The sequence below is a fragment of the Melopsittacus undulatus genome, chromosome 8 (genome assembly GCF_012275295.1).
Source record: "Melopsittacus undulatus isolate bMelUnd1 chromosome 8, bMelUnd1.mat.Z, whole genome shotgun sequence".
Classification (NCBI taxonomy): domain Eukaryota; kingdom Metazoa; phylum Chordata; class Aves; order Psittaciformes; family Psittaculidae; genus Melopsittacus; species Melopsittacus undulatus.
This window is the reverse complement of record NC_047534.1, coordinates 3,780,481-3,802,240: the sequence shown is the minus strand read 5'-3', so window position 1 is coordinate 3,802,240 and position 21,760 is coordinate 3,780,481. Positions and strand designations below refer to the sequence as shown.

The following is a 21,760-nucleotide window of genomic DNA, read 5'->3' as shown; positions in this document are numbered from 1 at the left end:
TCATCAGGTTGCTCCAACCCCCAAGACAAAAGGGTTAACACCAGCATGGAGCAGCAAGTGTTTTCTGCATTCCACTGTCCCCCAGCCCAGGTTTCCCAATGGGATAGGAACAGGCAAGCCCCTGGTTCTGCCAAACTCTCCCTGATGCCACAGGATGTGGATGGGAAATCCCTGCTGATGGTGGGAATGGCCTCGCTCCTGTAGCAGGTACCTTGAGATTCCTCAGAACAGGTCCCATTAGGCATCAGAGCTCCATCCCCTCAGCCTTCCCGCTGCTCTGCCCCAAGGCTAGAGGCACAAGGAGGAGAAAGCAGCTCTGCTCATGCTTCAAACAGGGAGAAAGCAGCTTTGCAAACACTCACTGCCTATCCCTCACTATTTGGTCTAGGAAAGAAACCCAAGCCAGGCAGAGCTGAAGTGAACTGAACTGGACAGAGCATGGCTCATGCTCCTGCCAAAAAGCACATCCGAGTTGCTGAAGAGAGGGAGAAGGAGAGACAAAAGCAGTTGGAGAGGGAGAGAGGGATTCGACTGGGCAAGTAATATGACAAGAGGTAGAAAGAACGACCTCATTGGGAGAGCAGGAGAGAAAACAGTGGCAGGATGCCAAGGACAGGGCACCAGCTCCTTGCACTCACCAGCACAGTCTAACCTGAGGCAGAGTCTCAAATGCTTGAGGAGCTGCAGCCATTCCCAGGAGCAGGAGCCAGCTTCACCACCTTGCTACCAGCTGCAAACCAGAGACCGCTGGGCACCCTGCCCTGAGTGGGGAAGGGAGAGAGCAGCCACATGCAGGGGTTAGTTTTGGCAATGCACAGACTTGTGCTAGTAAAAGGCTAACTAACGTTAACCTGCTTGTTAAGAGCCTAACCGAGCCAAGCACAAGGGCTTACTGCAGCCTGGCTCAGGATTTACACCCACAAGACACATCACCAGGCAGGTTCACATCTGAGTGATGGGAAACAAGGAGAGAAAGTCCTCCAAAGCTGCGAGGTGCATTTTTGCTCTCATATTGATCCCAACAGATCGGGCTTCTTATGAACCGTGGATGGAAGAACAGGGATTGGGAGATGGCATCTGTGTAGAAAACGCCAACAAGGAGATGGGGACCATCATCTCTGGATGATGCATCTGGGCTTCCCCAGAAAAGCACAGCACATTAGGGGATGTTTAGGTGGAGAAGCTGCTGTAGCTGTTTCACAGAAGACAGACCCAGTGCGCTACCATAAAATACTCCAGCAGAAGGGAAATCCGACTGCCACCCAGAAACGTAGCTCCAGGAATTCCTATCTTGGCTTTTGGTACAGCTGCCTGACGCTGTCAAAAGTGCTCAGTAAATAAGGCAATATGAAAGTGATCCAGACCACTGCTGGTGCCTGAGGAAGTTCTGTGGAGCAGAGAAGCTGACTGACATCACACTGCGAAAATACTTCCTAACATCTCTAAAATTAGCATGAGCTCCAGGCATGGGATCTAAGGACAGGACTGAAACACTACATTCCCATCTAGACTGCAAGACAGACCGCGTTTAAAATCAGATCCAAGCCTCGACTTACTCACTGTAGGCACCATCTACCCCTAGGACATGGATTTCCGTAAGAGCTGAGAACTGTTTCCACCAGATGGATGGAAACAGCATCAGCAAGAACACACCATGGTCGGGGCACTAATGACCTTTAATTTGCTATTTAAAATAAGAAGAGAGTCCTTGTGGCACTTCTCCATCAGAAATAAACCCCTTTCAATAGCTGTGATTGCATGTGCGTGACCACAAATGTGTACTTGTAACACAGAAAAGATGTGAAGCACTTCAATTGAGCAACACGGGTTTGTGCCTTTTAGCTGGCTTAGGCTTTCTACTTTACCAAAACCAGACTGAAGCAAAGAATGATTTCCACCAATACCACAAAGCACACTGCTGAAGTACACAGGGGCCCTTTAGGAAATACACCAGGCGACACAGAAAGAGCATCAGTAAGTCACTTTCTCTTACCTTTAACTTCAATCAAATAACAAAACAATTGCTATTAACCGCAAGGAAATACTCATCAGATTCCAGAAGCCTCGGAGACGGGATTTTCAGATGCAAGCAATATCCAATAGATGGTTTCCCCACTGCAAAGGACCAGCTTTTATTTCAGTTTGCAATTGCACCTATTTCAAGTGATTGTACAGCATCCAGGGAGGTGGCCAGGAGCTGAAAGATGGGCAATCCAGGCCAACAAGCAGCTATTTGACCGTGTTCACGCTGACTGTCCTTGCCATGCTGTGAGAGTCACCACCACAAGTTGGGAGGTTCCTCGGCCACTCTGCTTTTAAACAAGGTAATTTCATCCAAGTGCCGCATGGGGACATCTCTGATGACCTCTGTCAAGTCCTCATGAAGCAGAGGGAAAATGACGACGTTCAGTGCAGGGCGATCTGCCTGGAAGCTAAATCAGACACAGGTTATTAGCTGAGGAAAAAAGAGGAATTCTCCAGTGCAAGAGAAGGGGATTGCATGGATACAGATCATGCGGTGGCAAGGGGAGGGAAGGGGTGTTCAGAGGCAGCTGGAAGTCAAGGTCTCCTGCTCTCAATGCATCAGCAAGGGCTTGCACCCCTTCTCAGTCTGTTGAGCTAACACAAACCCTAACACGAGGAAGGAGGAAGGGGTTTTGGGCAAGGTGCTCACACATAATTTCAACCACCTACAAACCAGAGGCAAGCTGCAGATCAGGCCAGAGCAGTGCCAGGCATTCCCTGCGGGCTGAGCCCGGGATCATCACTCCAGGCTGGGTTGTTCTGCATGCAGAGTTTATACTCTGTAATTAGAGCATGGGCAGGTTTAGAAAGCTCAGATCTGCAGATAAGCACTGAAGTGTGTGCTCACACACACACACACATGCACTGCAGCCTCCTTTCTAATCCAAGTTGCAGGAAACCTGTCTTGGCCCCACAGGAATTTGCCCTAACAGAAGCACAGGTCACGTATCCCTGCTTGCCACTTCCATTTTGGGTTCCACTTTCTTAATCCCCAGCCTCAGTCTCTCTGGTCCCCTCTTAGAAGATCTGCATCCTCCTCCTGCCCTCCTAGCTCTTCTTGCCACCACCAACTGGGTCTGCCTTTCAGCAAGCAACACAACAACATGAGAGGGTTATAACTACAGAGCAAAGGAAGAGAACAGCAAACCTTAATGCCATTTATACAATGTAATAAGAACCATACAAAAAAGAAAGCCCATCAGCAAGTACTCTCCATGATAGCAACCTGGTAAGAGAACATGGAAGGGAAATGGTATTACTCAGTGTAGCATAACAATGGGTTAGTCTTTTAAAGCTGGGGGGTAAAGGGAAGTTATGCTATGGTTTAAGAGTTACACCCTTCAGATTAAAAAGCCTCGTGACTCTCAGCCCCATGCCACCAAGATGCTTCCTCCAAGGCGTGTGACAAGGACTAGCTCATTCTCACTGTAAAGGAGGCAGAGTCACACTGGCAGCATCAGTCCCTTGAGGCTGGACCAAGTTGTGTCGGGTCCAAAGAGAAGTGCACTGCTCACACCAACTTCTGTTAGATAGATGTGTGCCTGGAAGGTTCCCAGCTCATCTCCAGCTCTGAAACAGCCAGACTGCTGTCAAACAGAGAGAGGAACAGCTGGAGATTCTGCTCCTGGAAACACACATGGAAATCCCAGGTAGCAACACAGCCGGCTGAAGGGAAGGCCACAAGAGAGTGGCATTTTGCAGGAGTCAGAAAGGATATTCCCCTCCACAAATGGTTTGGAGTAGAGCTGCCAAAAATGAAGCAGAGAAAACTCCCATTCCAAGGCTACTTGCTCAGTCCTGGTGGGTTAAATTAATTTGCCTGCACCTAAGTAGCTGCAGGGATAAGGATTTCCAGCAGCAAAACTACCCGGGGCAATGTTACAGGGCTCTGCATCACAGACCTGCCCTTCATGCCTCAGGGCTGCCAGAAGAGGACACCTCTCCTTGAGGGGATGTGGGGGCTTGTGTAAGAGCTGCAGTTTCTTACTTCCACAGCACAGCCTCCAAGAAACCAACCAGCAAACAAGCACTGATCTGAGAGGCAGTTGGTAAAGTCTGCAGTGAAATTACATAAAACACAGCAAATGTCTCTTTGATAGTCCCTCCTCTGCCTCAGCTCTTCATGTTCCTTAGCCAACACCACAGTCCTGCAGAGAAAATCATGTTAATAGACCAAGTGTACTGAAGTTCAGCTCGGAAGAAACAGTGCTCTCCCCAAGGCACAGAAACCTCTGCTTCTTCCTTTGGCTATCGACTCTCCCAAATTGGATCTGCATGCTGCCTTCTCACCATAGACACAATTGCAGTTTATGAGCAGCCTTTACACGCAGCTATAAAAACGAGCACCTAGACAAGTTTACATGACAATCTGCCACCGAGACGGCTGAAAAACCCCCACTGCAGTAAATCCGCCTTCCAAAGAGGCTGGATCGATGGGAGAGGTTTGAATTGGAGCTTAAAAAGGGAAAAAGAAAAGAAAGCTTTGTAATTTTCTCTCCCCCCACCCCTCCCATACACCCCCCCCTTCAACAGGAAACTGTATGTTACTGCAAACCTTGTAAATTCCATACCCAGCAAGTTGAGCGAATTCTTTCCATGTACAATTTGCGTGATTTAAGGGGAAAAGAAAAAGGAATCAAATGCACATGGTTCCCTATTATTCGAGGCTAAATGTGCGTGCAAAGCTTCTCCTTTAACTGCCTGCTCAAAAACACCCTGGTTTTAACAAGCAGCTGTCATAATGTTAACCTGGGATTAGCAGTTCCCAAAGGCAGCCTCCCTCGGCAATCTCTGCTCCTTTAGTCCTCCCCTGGAAGGCAATTCCTTTCTCGGTACACCTGTCCAGGTGGGCTAGATTAAGTGAGAAGCACTTAGAGCACTAGTTCCAAAGGCCCCAGGCATGGGGAGGAGATAACAAGAAGGGGAAGAGATTGAGTTAATGAGTTGCAGAGTAGCTCCTGTAATCTTCTTTCCTCATTCCACACCTGGATGGACTTCAAACTCCATCTACCTCTGCAAGAGCATGGCTTGTAAAACGAAAACCCGAAGGACAGAGAAGGATGTTGACCTGGGGAGACAAAAGGGCTGCAGTTTCAGACATGAAGGCTTGGGGTTTTCTTCTCCCTTCAAGGGAGGAATGCCAAGGACATGCTTGCTTGCTCCCTCCTACAAAACCTCCAGACTAAACTCATCATGATTAATTAGATGAAAGCAAGTTTTCTAGGCAACTGACTAGCAGCCTCTTGAAAACAGAGCCTTTAATCAGAAACAACCACTGGGATAACAAAGAAAAGACACCCCCAACACACATATTTTCCAGTGTAGCTTCTAGGCCAGCAGACTCAACACCAAACCAACAGCCACCCAGTGGGAACTGTTACAGGGATGTGTCTGCAGTGTCTTCATCTGGATGTGGGCAGCTGGTTGGAATCATCCATAAAGCAGTGAAGAGCAGCCTGTGTCGCAAATTCCTCTTGGCATCAGCAGAGGTCTCGCCTCACCCTCCAGTCAGATCATGAGCAGGTTGCATGTGGCTGAAAGGGTTGTAATTTGTCTCCAAAATGATCCCAGAGCAGGTGTGGACTGGACACAATAAGGTTATTTTCAAGTGAACAGCTTGGTAAATAGCCTAACACTGGGTTCTCAATTACTTCCAAGCCGTGTGGCAGGATCCGATATGTAGGTCAGGGACAAAGTCAAAAAGGAGGAGGAAAAAGTCTAAAGCAAGGCTGCACTTTGATCAGGTTTCCTCCATTTTAGCAAGACAAAAGAGTCACTCCCTGGAATGCAGTTATCTCCTGGCAAACACTGTGTCCCCAGGACTCCATCTGCTGATGGAGCTAAAGGGCATCCCAAAGCCATAGGACAATCTCACCTCTAAGGATGGATTCTGCCTCCCTGCAACCCTGCACCCCAGAAGACAACAGCTCCACTGTGTTAGGTGCTGCTCAAACTTACCTTCTCCTGCTTGTAAGGAAAGGATAAGGCAATAGTTGGGACTGAAGAATGTTATTTCCCCTTGAGGTTTTCCAGAGACACCTAAGAAAAGCTCTATACCAAATGCAGACATTGCAGCATATCCCACCTCACAAAAGCTGGCAAGCAGGAGTAAGGACACACAAGGTGGTATAATTAAGCACTGGCAACAAAAGCAGCACACACCAGCTAAAACAAGGAACTACAGTGTTATCAGGAGTGGATCAAGGCCAGATTTTTCAACTCCACAATGAGATGAGCCTATAGAAGAGGCTCTAGAGAAGGAAAATAAGGAAGGAAACCAGGGGAGGCTTGATTTGGGGGAAGAGAACACAGTGGGGACAGAGCAGATGTGAGCTCCTGTTTGCATGACTCTCCCAAAAGCAAACCAATCTCTGCTGCAGCCACACACCTTCTCTCTCCATTTAACTTCCCAACAGGCTGGTGATCCACCTCTGGAGAGGCATAAGGCCTCAAGCTCTTCCACCTACGTGCACAAACGCCGTCAATCCTCCGCCAGCACAGCATACATCTGTTTTCACTGGAAGACTTATACCTGGAAGTTCAAATCCGCCTTGCAAGCTTGAGGCAGCACACCTGAGCCAGGCCAGACACTCCCCTGCCTGCAGCATGGCACGGCGGAAGGGAGGAAATGCCAGGACAAGCTGGAGCAGCAGACAAGTGGCATGACCCAACAGATAAGACATCTTTACAGGGAAGGATGCACACACACTTCATTTGTTCCACCGGCCATGCCCTGAACGCAGAAGCTCTGCTTGCTTAGTGACTGCCAATAGCATAAAATGAAGCTTCTCCAAAGCATCTTCCAGCCGTGCCAAGGAAACTGCAGGTAGCATTCCCCCAGGCCCCTTCCTTTCATGAGCAGCAAGGACCCTTGCCCCCCACTCATCCCCCAGAAGGGGCCCAAAGCCTTGATGCAGACTCTAAAGCAGACCCATTCTTTAAGTCCCATTCACACTCCCAGCCCTCCTGGAGGACCAGCGTTGAGCAGACATCATTTTCAGACCTTAGAAATGGACTTCAACAGTTCCTGAGGAAAACTGTTGTGATTCCTCATGTTGCTCTTAGCTCCACAGAATATTCCCTCCATAAAGTGTTTTCCTTTAAGGGTATCTTCCACCCCCTCATGTCTACGTGGACAAACTGGCCTTCTCCCAAGGCTTGTGGTCTCCTTTCACTTCAAATCCCATCACTACAGCCTCCAACCTGAGATGGAGGGGTGTAGATGGGTCTCTGGAAGTCATTCACACACAGCACTGCCAACTCTCCCATTATCTTCAACGCAGCATCCTCTGCCACTGCATCGAGTCATGGGGAAGGAGCAACATAAATCAGGCTCATCCCAAGCAGAGGCAAGTTCCATCTCCCTGCTGTGGTTTCTCTCTGTAAGGCATGAATGACACCATCCTGTGAACTGAGGTTTGTATCAAACACGCTCACAGACTGAGGTTCTTGCAGTACTTTGCCAGCCCAGCTCTGCATCAGTCAAATGTGACTGGACAATTAGAAGGGGAGGGAATAAGAACCCAAAGAGCGATGCCAGAGCGCCCAGGACATGTCCTAGGGGAGTGCTCTGCCAGAGCAAGCTGGAAGTTATTTCCTAATCTCTTCTACAAATTAAAAAGCTACTGCACTAACGGCTCAATTAGATTTATTTTACTATGGAAATGCTTTAAAGCTGCAGTTAATGCTTCCGTTCGGCCTTTTACACCCTCGTGAAGAGAAAGCACGACAGTACTGTTCCAATATTATCTCTCAGCTAAGGGAGAGAGAGAAAGAGAGAGGACAATCCTTGAAACCTATTTCATGCACAAACCAATCCATCCACTAAGGAAAGCTTCAGGACTGACTTCCCTTCAAAACACACAAGCCAGCAGTTAGAATAAGCCCTTTGGGTCAACCACAGGAATGCATTTAAGAAGGGGGTATGTTAGGATCCCCAAAGGAAGATACGTGAATATGACAGGTTTGGGATGGTCCTACTGTAAAGTATTTAAACCCACTGGTGTGTAAAGTATTTGAACCCACCCCTAAACAACACCCCTGATAGAAGGAAAGGTGTCCGGGCCACACCTCGAGCAGCCAGCCCTTGCCAAGGAATTCTTGGGTAACATAAGCTGACAAGGATGCAGGTTGTTATTCAGTCTGTGACAGAATGATTCAGGGGTTTCCAAGAGCAGGAAATGAAACAGACAATGAAAGCTGGAACAGGATGCTAATGATTCACTACACCAGCCTAGCGATACATTAAGTCTTCTGCAATCAGATGCAGGGCCTGAGCCCACAACGTGCTTAGGCTAGCGGGGTGGGATTGGCAGCTACCATGCTGGCTCTGGGCTCCAGGAAAGCCAGCAGTACAGAGGGACTTGCTCAAGGTCAGCAAGGAAAGAAGGTGCTGAAGGGATGCAAAACCAGCTTGAAAATCTCCAAGAAGCCCTCGGTGCTAATAGCAGCTTTCTGCAGTGTCAATACAACTGCAGCAGTCAGGTGGGCAGTGCAGGAAGGACGCTGGAGGACTCTGCTGGATTCAGAGTTGATCTTGCACTCACTTACTGCCCTAATATCCCTTTCTCACCCAATCTAACAGTAAAAACAACTACCCAAAAGGGCTTTTCTGAGGCCGAGCCCACAAGGAGAATCCAGGCAGCAGGAACACTGGAGGGGTACCTAGGGCAACAGCAATAAGGGAAGGGAGAGTGCTTAGCTCTGATGGGAGCAATTCATTTGTGCCAGTTCAGTCCTGTGCTAAATGCCAGGAGAGGCACTGGCTCACTCAGCACTTTCCAAATAGTTTCTCCCCCACACTCCCACCTGGAAGCCCTATTTCTGCAACCGAATCCCAGGAGGGTGCTTTATCCCTCCAGCGAGCATCATAGCTCACACAGCTACACAGGGCCACTGGAATCAGCACTTTAAGAAAAGGTAAGATCCAGCCAAGAGTTTCATGTTCAAAAAGGATAATAGCAAGCAGGGGAAAATGTAGGCAATGCTACAGGAACTTGAAGAGTAAAATCTCATTTAGACTGAGACAGCTATTCCTGGAAAGTGGCAGGAGTCCTATTGTGGAAGGCACTTCAAACTAAGCACTGCTCATGCTTGCCACAGGCAGAAGGAAAGCTAAGGTAGTGTTTCTCTTGGTCTCGGATCCTCAGCATGGGCAGATTGTCCTAAACCAGTAAAATTCTCTGCGCCTTCCAGCACTGGTTAACCCTCAGTCATCAGATCACAGGAGTGTTTAGGTTGGAAAAGCCTTTAAGATCACTGAGTCCAATCATTAACCCAGCACTGCTGAGTCCACCACTAAAGCATGTCCCCAAGCACCACATCTACATGGCTGTTACATACCTCCAGGGATGGGGCCTCCACCACTGCCCTGGGCAGCCTGTTCCAACGCTTGACAACCCTTTGGGTGAAGAAATTGTTCCTAATCTCCAATCTAAACTTCACTGGTGTAGCTTGAGGCCGTTTCCTCTTGTCCAACCAAGAAGAAACCAACACCCACCTTGCTACAGCCTCCTTTCAGATACCTGTAGAGAGCCATAAGTTCTCCCCTAAGCCTCCTTTTCTCCTGGCTAAACCACTTCAGCCCTACCTCATCACATTTGTGCTCCAGGCCATTCACTAGCCAGAGAAGGCCCCACTCCATTGTCCAGACCTCAACGTCTCCCTTGTAGTGAGGGGCCCAGAACTGAACACAGGAGTCAAGGTGCAGCCTTACCAGTTGCACACTGGCTTCACAAAGCCATTTGCTGGAGGCAGGCAGCCAGGATGGCTTAGAGGGGCAGAGAGCTTGAACCTGGGCTGCCAACCCCCCCCCTCCAACCCCACAGCACTTAGGGGATGCTGCACCAGGACCCAGCCAGCCCCAGCCCTTCTCCCAACAGCTCCCAGACCCCAGGAGATGCCAACAGTGCCTTTGGGAGATGTGAGAGGCTGAGCCCAGCTACCCACCATTCCCCAAAGCACACCACGATCTCTGGCTTCCTGACCACGCTCTCTACAGTGGCTTACCTTGGATTGCATTTCTATAAGTTACACCTCACCTCTATGCCTTGACACCTTCCCCCTGTGAATGAAGAATCCCTAATGGTGCTCTCAGGGATTTGGGGGGGGTTTGGTTGGTTGGGGGCTTTTTGATTGTTGCTCTCATGATCTTTTCCAAGGTGCTTTTCTCAAGGTCTTTTCACAGGCTTCTATTGTGTGGTGGTGTAGAGTCCTTGAAATCATTACAAGGATAGGAGCTACCTAAACACTTAAGCTAAACCCGATCAAATTCTCAAGGAATACACTGGAAAATAAAATCTATCCTTGAGGCCAAGGGGATATTTACCAAAGCATTTCCCATCCCCTTTTCCAGCCTGGTTTCTGCTGGCAAAGCAACTCCTCCTGCCCATCTGTGAAGTGCCTGCTGACCGTGCCATGGAGCTCTGCAAGCCTCCAGTCATCCAAATTCCTTGCCCGCAAGATTTCTAGGGCAGAGAAATCCAGGCGTGTAAACACGAATCGTTAGCATGCAACACATGAGTAAGCAGTGGGACACCTTCCATAGGTCACAGCTCCATCTATTGACTCCTTCGCTAAATAACAGCGTGCAAGCCCTCAGGGAAAGCTGCTGCGAGCAAGTTCCATTCCCTCGGACCGGGCTTTGGCCACAGGGCTGTTTGCAAAGCATTCAGAATCCCAGCCCAGCACCGCAGCCCTAAAGGGAGAAGCCAAATGTCCCTTTGCTGCAAAGAAGCCTCTCTGTACAGCAACAGGGCTTGAAACGACAACAGTGGGTCCTCAAGTTGGGGGGTTTCAGTGCTTCTGGTTAAAAGCACTGCAGCGGTTCTAATAGCAAAGTTCTTTAAACAAAGACAACACATGCTTGGAGTTAAGCACTTTGGCACAGTTAAGGTCCAAGCATAAAAAGGAAAACATTGTGTTTGTTAGATCTGCTGCTATCTGGAGTGTGGCAGCAGCTGAGCACCATGTGATAGGGAAAAAAAGATGTCATTTTACAGAGAAAACGAGAGCAGACCACTGTCACATGTGAAGCTGAGGAAGATCAGGGAGATGGATAGAGATCACTCAAGCCACATCTCCCACTCTAACCACCAGGCCCTTCTTATGTGCACAGGCTTTCTGCCTGAACCCATAAAGGAGATTACCCCTCCCATTCACACAGAAGAAACAAGAATGGAGAAAAACACTGCAATGATTTATCTGCCCAGAGGGAAACAGTCTTCTCTAAAGCTCAGAGGAGACCTTGCCCTTGCAAGCCTCTTGCTTGTTGATGAGGGCTCCAGATGAGTGCTGTTCTGCTTACTGGTTTCATGGCAAAAGAGGCAGAACTGAAGCAGAGGTTTTTAATGACTTAAATATGTAAACTAATTTGTCCCCAGAATCAGCAAACTTCAAGCAGAAAACTGCCCACAAGAAAGCTCAACACCACAGGGGCTGGTTTAGGGCTGTCACAAGACTGACAGACACAAGAACTCTCTTCTCCAGCCAGTAGAACAGTAATACATAACACTAACCTTATTTTACAGTCAAAGGGAAGAGCTTAAGATCAGGCTTTAAGCCACTGGTGTGATGTAGATTTAACACCCAAGCTCCCATTACCACACCCTGTAACCACACCAGCTTCCAGTACAACTCCACAGCTGGAACCATTCCGCTCTCCCCAGATCAGTCCCAGAGCTGTGATCCAAACCCTCCTGTGCATCCATGTCTGAACAAGGATTGCTCTGCACTAGATGGCATTTTCAAGCCCCCCTCAGCAAACTACTGGTGCATTCCCAGCCCTAGACCCTTCCAGTTTGCATTTCTTCTCTTTTTAGATGCATCTGGAGAATGGGAGTCACTTTGACCCCATCTCCCCGTTCAAAACCAGCAACCACTTGGCTGCTCTGAGCCTAAACAAGACCATCTCCATCAAGAGATGTCCATCTCCATCTAAATAAGGAACTCTAACCCTAAGGAATATGGGTTAGGAATATGGGAATATGGGACCTAAGGAATATGGATTCATTCCCTTATCTCAAGAACAAACAAAGACAGGCTCATAGCCTTCCTCGCTTTCCCTCCTCTCGCCTCCTCCTTCCCACCCACTCTCCATGCCTTCCCCGCACACGCAGCATCTGCACACATTCCCAACAGGCAAACAACAACAAAAAAGATAAATCACCTTCTTTTATGCTGGGACAAGGATATAAAACTTGCTGCCCAATAGACTCTTCCAATTTGAAACCTGGATTAAGGAGACACTAGCAGCATATTCTTAGAGGAAGCCAAGCTGTGTGAATTGGAGCCTTATCCACAGGTTTAAGCTATGGACTAGCTCACACATGGATTTTACTGCACATCTCTTTGCCTTTGGAGTAGCAGACAAATGCAGTCTACCGAGAGTCAAATCCCGACCCCATCTGAAGGATGAGAATGGGATCACTGGGAAAGCCACACGGCTAAAGACTCACTGATGGCTCGTGGAAGACTCCAGCCTTTGCTTACACATCATTTTCTGTATTTCCTTCCTTCCATTTTATTGCTAGAGACAGTTGCATGAGAAGGGGATCTTTGTTGCTTAGGAGAGCATCTGCTCCCACCGCTTATCCTCCTCCTGAAGTCATAATCTTACGTGACATCAAAATCGTTCCCAGAGCCACCAATTACGATGTCACAGAGGATTACGACTTCAGGTGTGGAATCTGCAGTGGGAGCAGATGCTCTCTTAGAGGAAAAAAGCCCCCAAAACCCCCTCAAACCCTCCTGTTTTCATGCAAATGTCTCTATTAATAAAATACAAAAGAAGAAAAAGAAGATGACAGAACTGTTGCTAAATATAAAAATAGTTTTGAACGTTTCCACAAAGCATCAGCTGCTCTTTGGAATGCTCCCAGGGCTTAAATTATGAAGAGGTACAGAATGTAGTGACAATCTGTCCACCACAGAGAAAAAGAGGGAGAAAAACCCCACAGAACAGTGTATTTCTGCTCAGGAAGTGGACATTAAGCCTTGTGGCACCTCAGAGGGGAGCACAAACTAAAGACTGGGGGCTGTGGAGCTGTGGTTCCTTCTAAGGATCCCCAAAGCACAGCTGAAATCAAGCAAGGAACGTTTTTACAGCGATGAAACACAGTGAAAAACAACCTCAACCCCTGCCCTACCACAAGGAATTTACTGAGATGTTCCCAACAATCCCCATCCCAGAAGGACACAGAGGCTTTTGGAGGCAGGAACAAACGACCTCGTGTGCGGTTTGCTAGGTAGCTAATATAGTCATAGGCTCTTCTGGATTTGATCCGTGGAAACAAGCCAAATGTAATAAGTCACTTGGAAGCTGGAGGAAGGCTGGGGGGGAAGGAGGAGCAGCCTTTAGGATGCAGTCATAATGCTGTGTGATTTGAAATCTGTATGAGAGCTTAACAGGGCCCAGCAGCAGTAGGTGACAAAGAAAACAGAGGGAAGGCGGAGAAAAAAGCCTTCCAGGAGGGAAAAAAGAGCTCATCCTAATGGGAAGTGCAATATTTGGTAAGATGACTGCCACTACGAGGAGGTTTCACAATGCCAAGCGTAATTAAAAGCTCTCTTTTCAAATGCAGCTCACGGCTCACACACAAACGTTTCCCCACCACGTGAGCCTCAGAACACTGCAAGGGGCCACGCAAAATGCATTTAAGAACTGCCAAAGGTGCAAAGGGAGTTTGTACCAATTCTCCCCCCCCTTCCCCAAGAAAAACCCTTCACAACAACCCTTTAAAGGCTTTGAATTGCGCTGCCAGGGGATTGTCAGTAAGTGACATTTACAAGTGATTAGAGGCCAGAGAATTATCTTAGTCACTTGTGGGAAAGGAGGAAAGCTTCAAGGTCAGAGCTCTTCGGTACTTAAAACGTGGGCAGATGTTTTGTTTACCCAAAAAAGTGTCATTTGATTTATAAAGGTTCACATCCAGAACCTCAACTGCAAAGAACAGGGGTGGGAATGGAATCAAAAATGCATATAATACCTTCAAATACTTCACTGATTCACTCTTATTAAAGTAAGAGGCGAGTTCATGTGCCAAGTGGTTACACAGTACCTATTAGCTTCTTGGAACAAGCGCTTCAAGCCATATAAACCTTGGCAAGCAAAGGAAATGGGAGATAAATCTTCCTCAGCTCCCGAAATCCCACACCGACCTCTTTCCGCACTTACCTCCGGACAAGAGATTGCTGGAGACTTCTGCAAACGGTAAGAGATTCTCCCATAAACATGTGGCACATGATGACCTCAAGGCAGTTGGCCATAAATGACATCACTGCGTCAGACTGCAGAGTCCCACTCCGGGAGACGATGCAAAGCCGCTGGAGAGAGGAGCAGTGACTCAGTGCCTGGAAGAACTGGGCACCAGCACAGAAGTAAGGCTGTTCCAGCCTGCAGGAATAAACAACAACAAGTCAATGGGTAATTCAGGCTTGGGATGCTTGTAGACAAGAGGGGAGACAGCACATCCATGGGGAGGCTGGAAAATGTAGGGCAAGCCGTGTCCCCCAGAGCCTGTTTCACTTCCACACACAATAACCTAGTAGTGCTTGTGCCAGTGCCATGGCATAGCAAACCCGACACTGCAAGCTCAGACCTCTTGCTTGCTGGTTAGTCTTGAATGATGTGTGCTAAAGGACAAGGACACAAATAGGCAGATAGGTCCTAAACTGCAGAATTCCAAGAGTAACCCCAGTTCTGCAAGTTCTCCACAAAGCATGTTGGGTAAGATGCTAGGTCCAAGCAGCAGATCCATTCTGGTTGTAGGATGTGCCTGGCTTTTGCTACCTGACATCCACCAAGTAGCTGATGTGGATTTAGGGACTTACTGCTCCAGTGCACCAACACTGATCAAACTGGTTATACCTTCAGTTTACTGCCTAGAGAGAAACAGGCACAAAAAATACCCAATGCACACACTGTCGTGCAGAATTTGGGCCTCTGAGCCAATGAGCGACCACAACCAGCGCTCCATGGTCAGAGGATGGCAAAGGATCAAAGCTACTGCTCTTCTATAGCAAGAATAACCATCATCAAGTCAACCTTTATGTTCAACACTTGGCCCAGAGAAGAGAGACAGGATCCTCTATCATGGCCATACAATCTTATGTCACAGCCCAGAGGACAACAAAATGACATGGTGAAACCACAGCTGACCAACAAGGGGTCTGTGCTTTAACTAGCAGCATAACTGGATGATGCCCGCACAGAAACCAGTCTGCAGAGCTGATGACAGCAGAAGAGTACATCTGCTTCGTGCAGATTTATTACAGGACCTCTGAGCACTTGGGAATCCCAGTCACTGGGTCAGCAAGGCCAAGAGCTCCAAGAAGGTTAATCCATTAGATGATAACAAGATGCTGGCCCCAACCTGAACTGGATAATCTCTGCATAGGCTGTTGTAGTATGCAGGGGTATCTCAGCAACTTAATCCTGTTAGCTGATATATTCTGGTTTAGAGTCTCAACCTGAGTTAGCATTACCTGAAGAGATCCTAACAGATTGTGAACACTTTGGGTAATAACTTAAAATCCCTTCAGCCACTTCAAGTTTTCAACAGCGTTATTTGTTCCATCATAAGTTTAGGACAAAGAGCACGGAATCTCTTGCAACCTCCCTGCAGGTTTCTAGGTTAATCTCTGGGATGTGCCAGCCATGCTTGCAATACTGCCTTTCACTCGCTAGATGCCAATGTTGCTTTGGAATAGCCCTTTAAATTAGTCTCTCAGCCTGGAAAACGGGGAGGGCAAAAAGAGTAGAAGCAGCAGAGAATTAGTCAAATGAAAAGGAAAGGACATTATCAGGACGAAGTGTAAAACATTCAAATCCTCTTAAACCTATATAAAACCTCAGACTTTACTCGGGAAAGAACAAACAGCTTACATGGAAACGCCTGGATGTTACAAGGAAACACCCTGGCTAGTCTTTTATTGAAGGCTCTGTGCTGCCTCCCATCTTGGCCTCCATTTCAAAGTCTCTGGGAACTGCAGGGTTTAGACTGAATGAAGCAACACTCCACACCCAAATCTCCTTCCCTGCATCTTAGTTCTTCCATGGCTGTTTAGTGTCCTGAAGGTTAAAGAGACGTTCACCTGACCCAAACCATTAAGCAACTGAATTTCCATCTCTTGAATGAGACCAGCATACTCCCTGCTTGTTATAAATGGGAAGTGGTGGAAAATAAAACCACCTCCCGAGGTGTTCTAGCCACCCTGGTTTCCTTCACTATTGCAATGGATCAGGGACACATACACAAGCACCAGTTTCAGCTGATGAGCAACGATTTTAGTCACCCCAGCTTTGTAATCACAGGAGTGACTTTGCTGTTACTACTGTTATTTTAGACCCATTTGTGAACAGAGGATGACAACAGGACTGACAGGTCTAGCAGTTTCACCAACAGGAGGTAATTTAGGGGGAAAAAGGAAGGAAAAAGCATCTTTCTAATGCAGTAACATTTGTGTTCATACAGACTGGTGAAAGGAAGCCATCGCAGTTCATGCACGTTTTGGCTGGGAAACTCCTTTCTGCACCCTTTAGAAACAGATCCTTGGTAAGATCCTTTAAATCCTACCAGGAGAGGAACACCAAGAGGATAAACTCTAGGTCTGGAATGTTTTCAATACATTATTGAGTAATAAAAAACCAAAGAGGCATGATTTTAATACAAACCCAAGGGGAAAAAAAGTATGTTGTTGGGAAACCTAAGGAGAACTCTGCATTACCTAGACACTGTTGGAGACTCGATGCACGTTTACACAACAGTCAGCAAAGGCATGTGGTATTTAACCTAATCCTGACAGGCTGCTAGCTCCCAAATATGCAGCATCCACTCTTCCTTATCTAAAAGGAAGGCAATTGCAGCACAGAGCCTTGTTTTGCTCTTCAAACTCTGGTTAAAGGGCATATCCTCAAGCCTCAAGGACAGCATATGATGCTTTCATGTCCTCCACAAGTCAGGCAGGAAAACACCCAGTTTTCAAGCCATTGCAGCTACTTCTGACCAGAACAGGAACACTCACAGTTCTAACAAACCAGGCACTACGTATCTGGAGATCTACAACCAAAATGGACATGTTCAATGGCAGCCCCTCACCTGAGATCTCTCAAACACTTGCAGTGTTTCAGCATGTCCATGAGAGCAGACATATAGACCACCTTCCCCATCATGCCCAGGTTGGCCAAGGAAAGAGTCCGCAAATGCTGGCACTGCAATCCAATGTGAATAAGCCCAGAGCCAGTGAGGATATTTGGCAGTTGTGCTAAGGTGAGGCTCTGCAAGTAAGTCAATTGGCTAATGGCAGCCACCTCTGAATCCCCGACACTCTGTGCCCGGACACAAGGAGGCAAGGAGTTCCTAATAGCCGGCTCATTGCGGGGCATGGCAGAGGAAAAACTGGACCCAATGATTTCCAAGGTTTCCAAATACCGGAGGCTTCCCATCAGAGCCCAGAATACTGAGGACTCCATCTTCTGATTTGCCTGGTCCGCTAAGTTCCTTGGGTATGTCTGTATCCCAATCCGAACCTTCCTTCCGAATGTTTGGGGCACCAAATTAGACACTGTGGGAGGCTTTTCCACGTTTGCAGCAACATCTGTGATGGAGCAAACCGGTAGCGCTAATGACAGCAGGTGCTTTAGCCTGGACAGAAGCTGGCACAAGTGGTTGCCTATGCTTTCCGAGCTGTGATGGTGAGCTGCTGACAGGTTGAGGTGTCTCAGGTTGCAGCAAGACACCACCAGGCTTTCCAGAATGCTGCTGTCAATGTCATCTTCTGCTTTTCGGAACAGGGACTCTGGAGCCAGACAGTGAACGCAGCCACTGAGATTCAAACTGGTCAAGCTTTTAAGATCCTTCCCACCATTAATAACTCTCTGGATGAGGTGGCCACCAGATAAGGTGCATCTGCTAAAGCTGAAGTAGAAAGGGTTGTTGAACTTCAAGTGTTGCAGGAGCCCAGAGCCGTTAATCCAGGCTTTGGGCAATTGTAAAGCATCCAGACGTACATTTCGAGCCATAGAGTCCAGGAGGTTTTTAGTGGCTCCTGTCTCTGCAAAGCTCCCGGGAGCAGAAATAAGGAAGGCGTGAAGGTTCTCAGGTGTCCGATCACTCAGCACCGCCAAGTACAGCCTCACCACCTCCTGGTTAACGTAGCCAGGAGCCAGCCTGGCATAGAAGACCCGCAGGTTCTGGTAATGGGGCACATTGCTCTCACCTACCATCAGCTGTCCAGAGAGCATGAAGCCTTCCCGTGAGCGATCCAGGATCTCAAAGTAAAGCAGCAGTTTCTCGAGGCTCGTGCAGCAGGGGACAACCCCATATGATGGCGTGTAAAGGGTTTGCTTCAATTCCGAGACACGGCTCAGTGTGGCCTTACACTCACTGCTCAGCTGGCTGGCATCGAAACCCGGGTTGACATCTATGGCCAGGGAGTGCAGGTGCTGAAGTGTGGAGAGCATCTTGGAGAGGCGGAGGGAGGTGATGTGGCACCCAGATAAGTTCAGTTTTACCAGGTTCTTGCATCGTGTGACGTGATCAATAGTGGAGCTTGGCAGCCAATAGCACCCAGCCATGTTCAGCTGGTAAATCTCCTTTCCGATATCCCTCATCAGTTGCTTCACTTTGTCTTTGTTTACCTGTACTCAAACAAAACCATATTCAATGAGATATAGAATCACAGAACAGTTAGGGTTGGAAAGGACCTTAAGATCATCCAGTTCCAACCCCCCTGACATGGGCAGGGACACCTCACACTAAACCATAGCACCCAAGGCTTCATCCAACCTGGCCTTGAACACTGCCAGGGATGGAGCATTCACAACCTCCCTGGGCAACCCATTCCAGTGCCTCACCACCCTAACAGTAAAGAACTTCCTCCTTATATCCAATCTAAACTTCCCCTGTTTAAGTTTCAACCCGTTACCCCTTGTCCTATCCCTACAGTCCCTAATGAATAGCCCCTCCCCAGCATCCCTGTAGGCCCCCTTCAGATACTGGAAGGCTGCTATGAGGTCTCCATGCAGCTTCTCCAGGCTGAACAGCCCCAACTTTCTCAGCCTGTCTTCATACAGGAGATGCTCCAGTTCCCTGATCATCCTTGTGGCCTCCTCTGGACTTGTTCCAACAGTTCCATGTCCTTCTTATGTTGAGGACACCAGAACTGCACACAATACTCCAAGTGGGGTCTCACGAGAGCAGAGTAGAGAGGCAGGATCACCTCCTTGGACCTGCTGGTCACACTCCTGTTGATGCAGCCCAGGATACAGTTGCTTTGTGGGCTGTAAGTGCACACTGCAGCCGACTCATGTTCATTTTCTCATCTACCAACACCCCCAAGTCCTTCTCCACAGGGATGCTCTGAATCTCATCTCTATATACATGGCAATGGTGTGTACTGACTCAGTTTCCCATCCTAAAATAGGGATCAGAGTGGTTAGCACTTAAGATTCTGTGGCTCATCCAAGTTTTGGGACTCTAGCAGAGTCTAAGAATCATTATACTGCTGGTAGCTGGCTCAGGCTGCCATGCTTTGGGCTCTTGAGATTACACTTCCTTCAGCTTCTTACTCTGTGCAGTTCTGCATTACTGACTGTGAGGCCAAATCTGCGCAGCAGCTGATAAAGGGCTGGGAAACCATCTCCATTTTCTAACAGCAAAGCTATTTCAGCAGAACTAGCCATGTAGGGCAACTCAAACTGAGAGAACGTTTCCATTCTCCTTCATCCAGCTTCCTCTTTTGGAAATGACTAAGAGAGGCTGCCCTTGGTGATACAGCCCTTATAAAATGTATCACCCTTCATTCCCAAGCCCTATTCCTGGTATAATACATATGCCATTTCTGATTGATCCTCATAGCTAAGAGAAGCAGCAAGCTACTCTCCCCACCTTATAGTCTTTCTGAAGTAAAACCGTATGGGTTAGGCTCTTGTCAAGGCAAAGCGTTGCAAGTTTCCTGCAGGTTCTCCTGACGTTCAGGACAAGGTCAGTGCAAGGGACGTAGCTGAGGATGTGCAAAAGGATCTCATCCGAGAACTCCATCAAGTTGACACCGTTACTCTCCTCCTCGCTCTCCCCACTTGCAATCTCCTGTGGGGACAAGGAAAAAAGGATGGAAAAGAGAAAAATACAAGCTATTAGCTCAGAAATCTCAGCAAAGCTTGTGAGAAAACACCCCCCCCCCCCAGTGTCATAAGGATGTATTAAGTGAGACAAAGCAGAAACGCCGGAATCTTTAAGTCCTTCCATCTGCATGGAGAAGCCAAGAGCTTTCCCTTAGAAGATGCTATGGAAGCGGTGCAAAGCTTCACATAAAGCCATGGTACCTTCACTCGCTCTTTCGCTGCTTTAAAATGAGGAGGAAACACATTTACATTCATTCCACTTTTGCCACTTCCTTTGCAACTGGAGAAGCGACTGTTCCCGATTCCTTTCCAAATATAACCCAGCAGTCTCTTCCTACATCATTCCTCCAAGTACCATCCATTTCAATAAGCTTAAGAGCTATAAACCCATATACCTATATATATACATATACAAAACTGCAATGCAGCATCACATCACCCACAGCTCCTCTGCTTACACCTTAGCCATACAAAGCCACCCTCCGGGCTCCGAAGGGGACACGAGAGCCCCTCTGCTCCCCCATACACCCCCTTTCCCTCAACACTGGGTGCCAAGAGGCATCCCAACAACAGCACCCCAAACCCATCACCACTTGATGGGGTGCTCGGTGTCCGGGACCGGACCACCCCACCGTGATGACAGCAGCTCTGGGAGCATGTGGGACTTAACTAAAGCACTAAACGGAACTAAAGCACAAAGCAGCATTAACGCTTCCCTGAACGGGAAGGGCGGATCTGCTCCCACCTCACAGCCCCTCTAAAACACCCTCAGAGGCACCCAACGGAGGGGGATAACGGGAACCCGTCCCCAGCGGGGAGACAGAGGCCGCCGGCACCTCCGGCCCGCACCGCCGCCATCCCTGAGGCGGCAGCGGCTCCCTCAGCCCCATCCCAACGGAGGACGAGCCCCGTTAACGGGAGGTGAAGGGGGCAGCGGAGGGCAAGGAGCTCCCCCCCCCGGCTCACCTCTTCGGAGCGGAACATGGCGGCGGCCGCACGGTCCCTCCGCCGCCGGTGCCTCCCCGCCGCCCCGCTCAAACCGGCCTGGCTCCCCGCCGGCCCGGCCGCCGCACGGCTCTTCCGGCGCTGCCATGAGGCGGCTTCCGGGGCGCGCCTCGCCCGCGCCGCCATCTTGAGTGTGGAACGGGGAAGGAGGGAGGTGCCAACAGCGGCCGGGCGCCATTTTGAGAGCGGCGGCGCCATGATGGGAGCGGCGGGGCTGTGGTGGGGTTCGGTTGTGCTGTACCCTCAGGTCGGGTGTGGGGAAGCGGAGCCCGGCTGCAGCCGGACGGCTCCTTCCCCTCTGCCCCGAGGCCACCAGAGCTCCTCGGGGACGGCAGCACCCTCAGTCGGCTCCCGCAGGGTCAATGCTGGCTGTGAGGAGGCAGAGGGAGCCCCGATGCGTTCGCACCCTGGTTTTCCATTGAGATTAAAACTATTGGGGAGAATAATAATCCCCTGGATCATGCTGTGGGGTGGGAGGAGCCGGGGCATGGCGGACCGGACACCCATGGGCAGTGCATGGATTGATGCTAACACAGGGGCTGCAGGTACCACCTTTTCCTCACAGAAAAAGCTTAAATACAAACCTGGCTTCAGGTTCACTGGTCATGT

General features: G+C 48.8%; 1 protein-coding gene across 1 annotated transcript; it reads right to left on the bottom strand.

Moving 5' to 3' along the window:
* Window positions 1-1,976: 1,976 nt before the first annotated feature.
* Window positions 1,977-21,205, bottom strand: FBXL18 (F-box and leucine rich repeat protein 18). Its single transcript, XM_034065586.1, has 5 exons — window positions 21,113-21,205; window positions 19,911-20,111; window positions 17,121-18,661; window positions 14,198-14,416; window positions 1,977-2,432 (listed from the first exon to the last, which is right to left on the bottom strand). Exons 1-5 carry the CDS (start codon window positions 21,128-21,130, stop codon window positions 2,276-2,278), a joined length of 2,136 nt encoding a protein of 711 aa, XP_033921477.1. The 5' UTR covers window positions 21,131-21,205; the 3' UTR covers window positions 1,977-2,275.
* Between the last annotated feature and the right edge of the window lie 555 nt (window positions 21,206-21,760).

Coding starts and splice junctions, on each gene's coding strand:
- FBXL18 (XM_034065586.1), bottom strand. Junction 14,417..17,120: donor AAGTGTTTGAGAGATCTCAG/GTGAGGGGCTGC, acceptor TTATTCCTGCAG/GCTGGAACAGCCTTACTTCT. Junction 2,433..14,197: donor CAGCAATCTCTTGTCCGGAG/GTAAGTGCGGAA, acceptor TGTCTGATTTAG/CTTCCAGGCAGATCGCCCTG.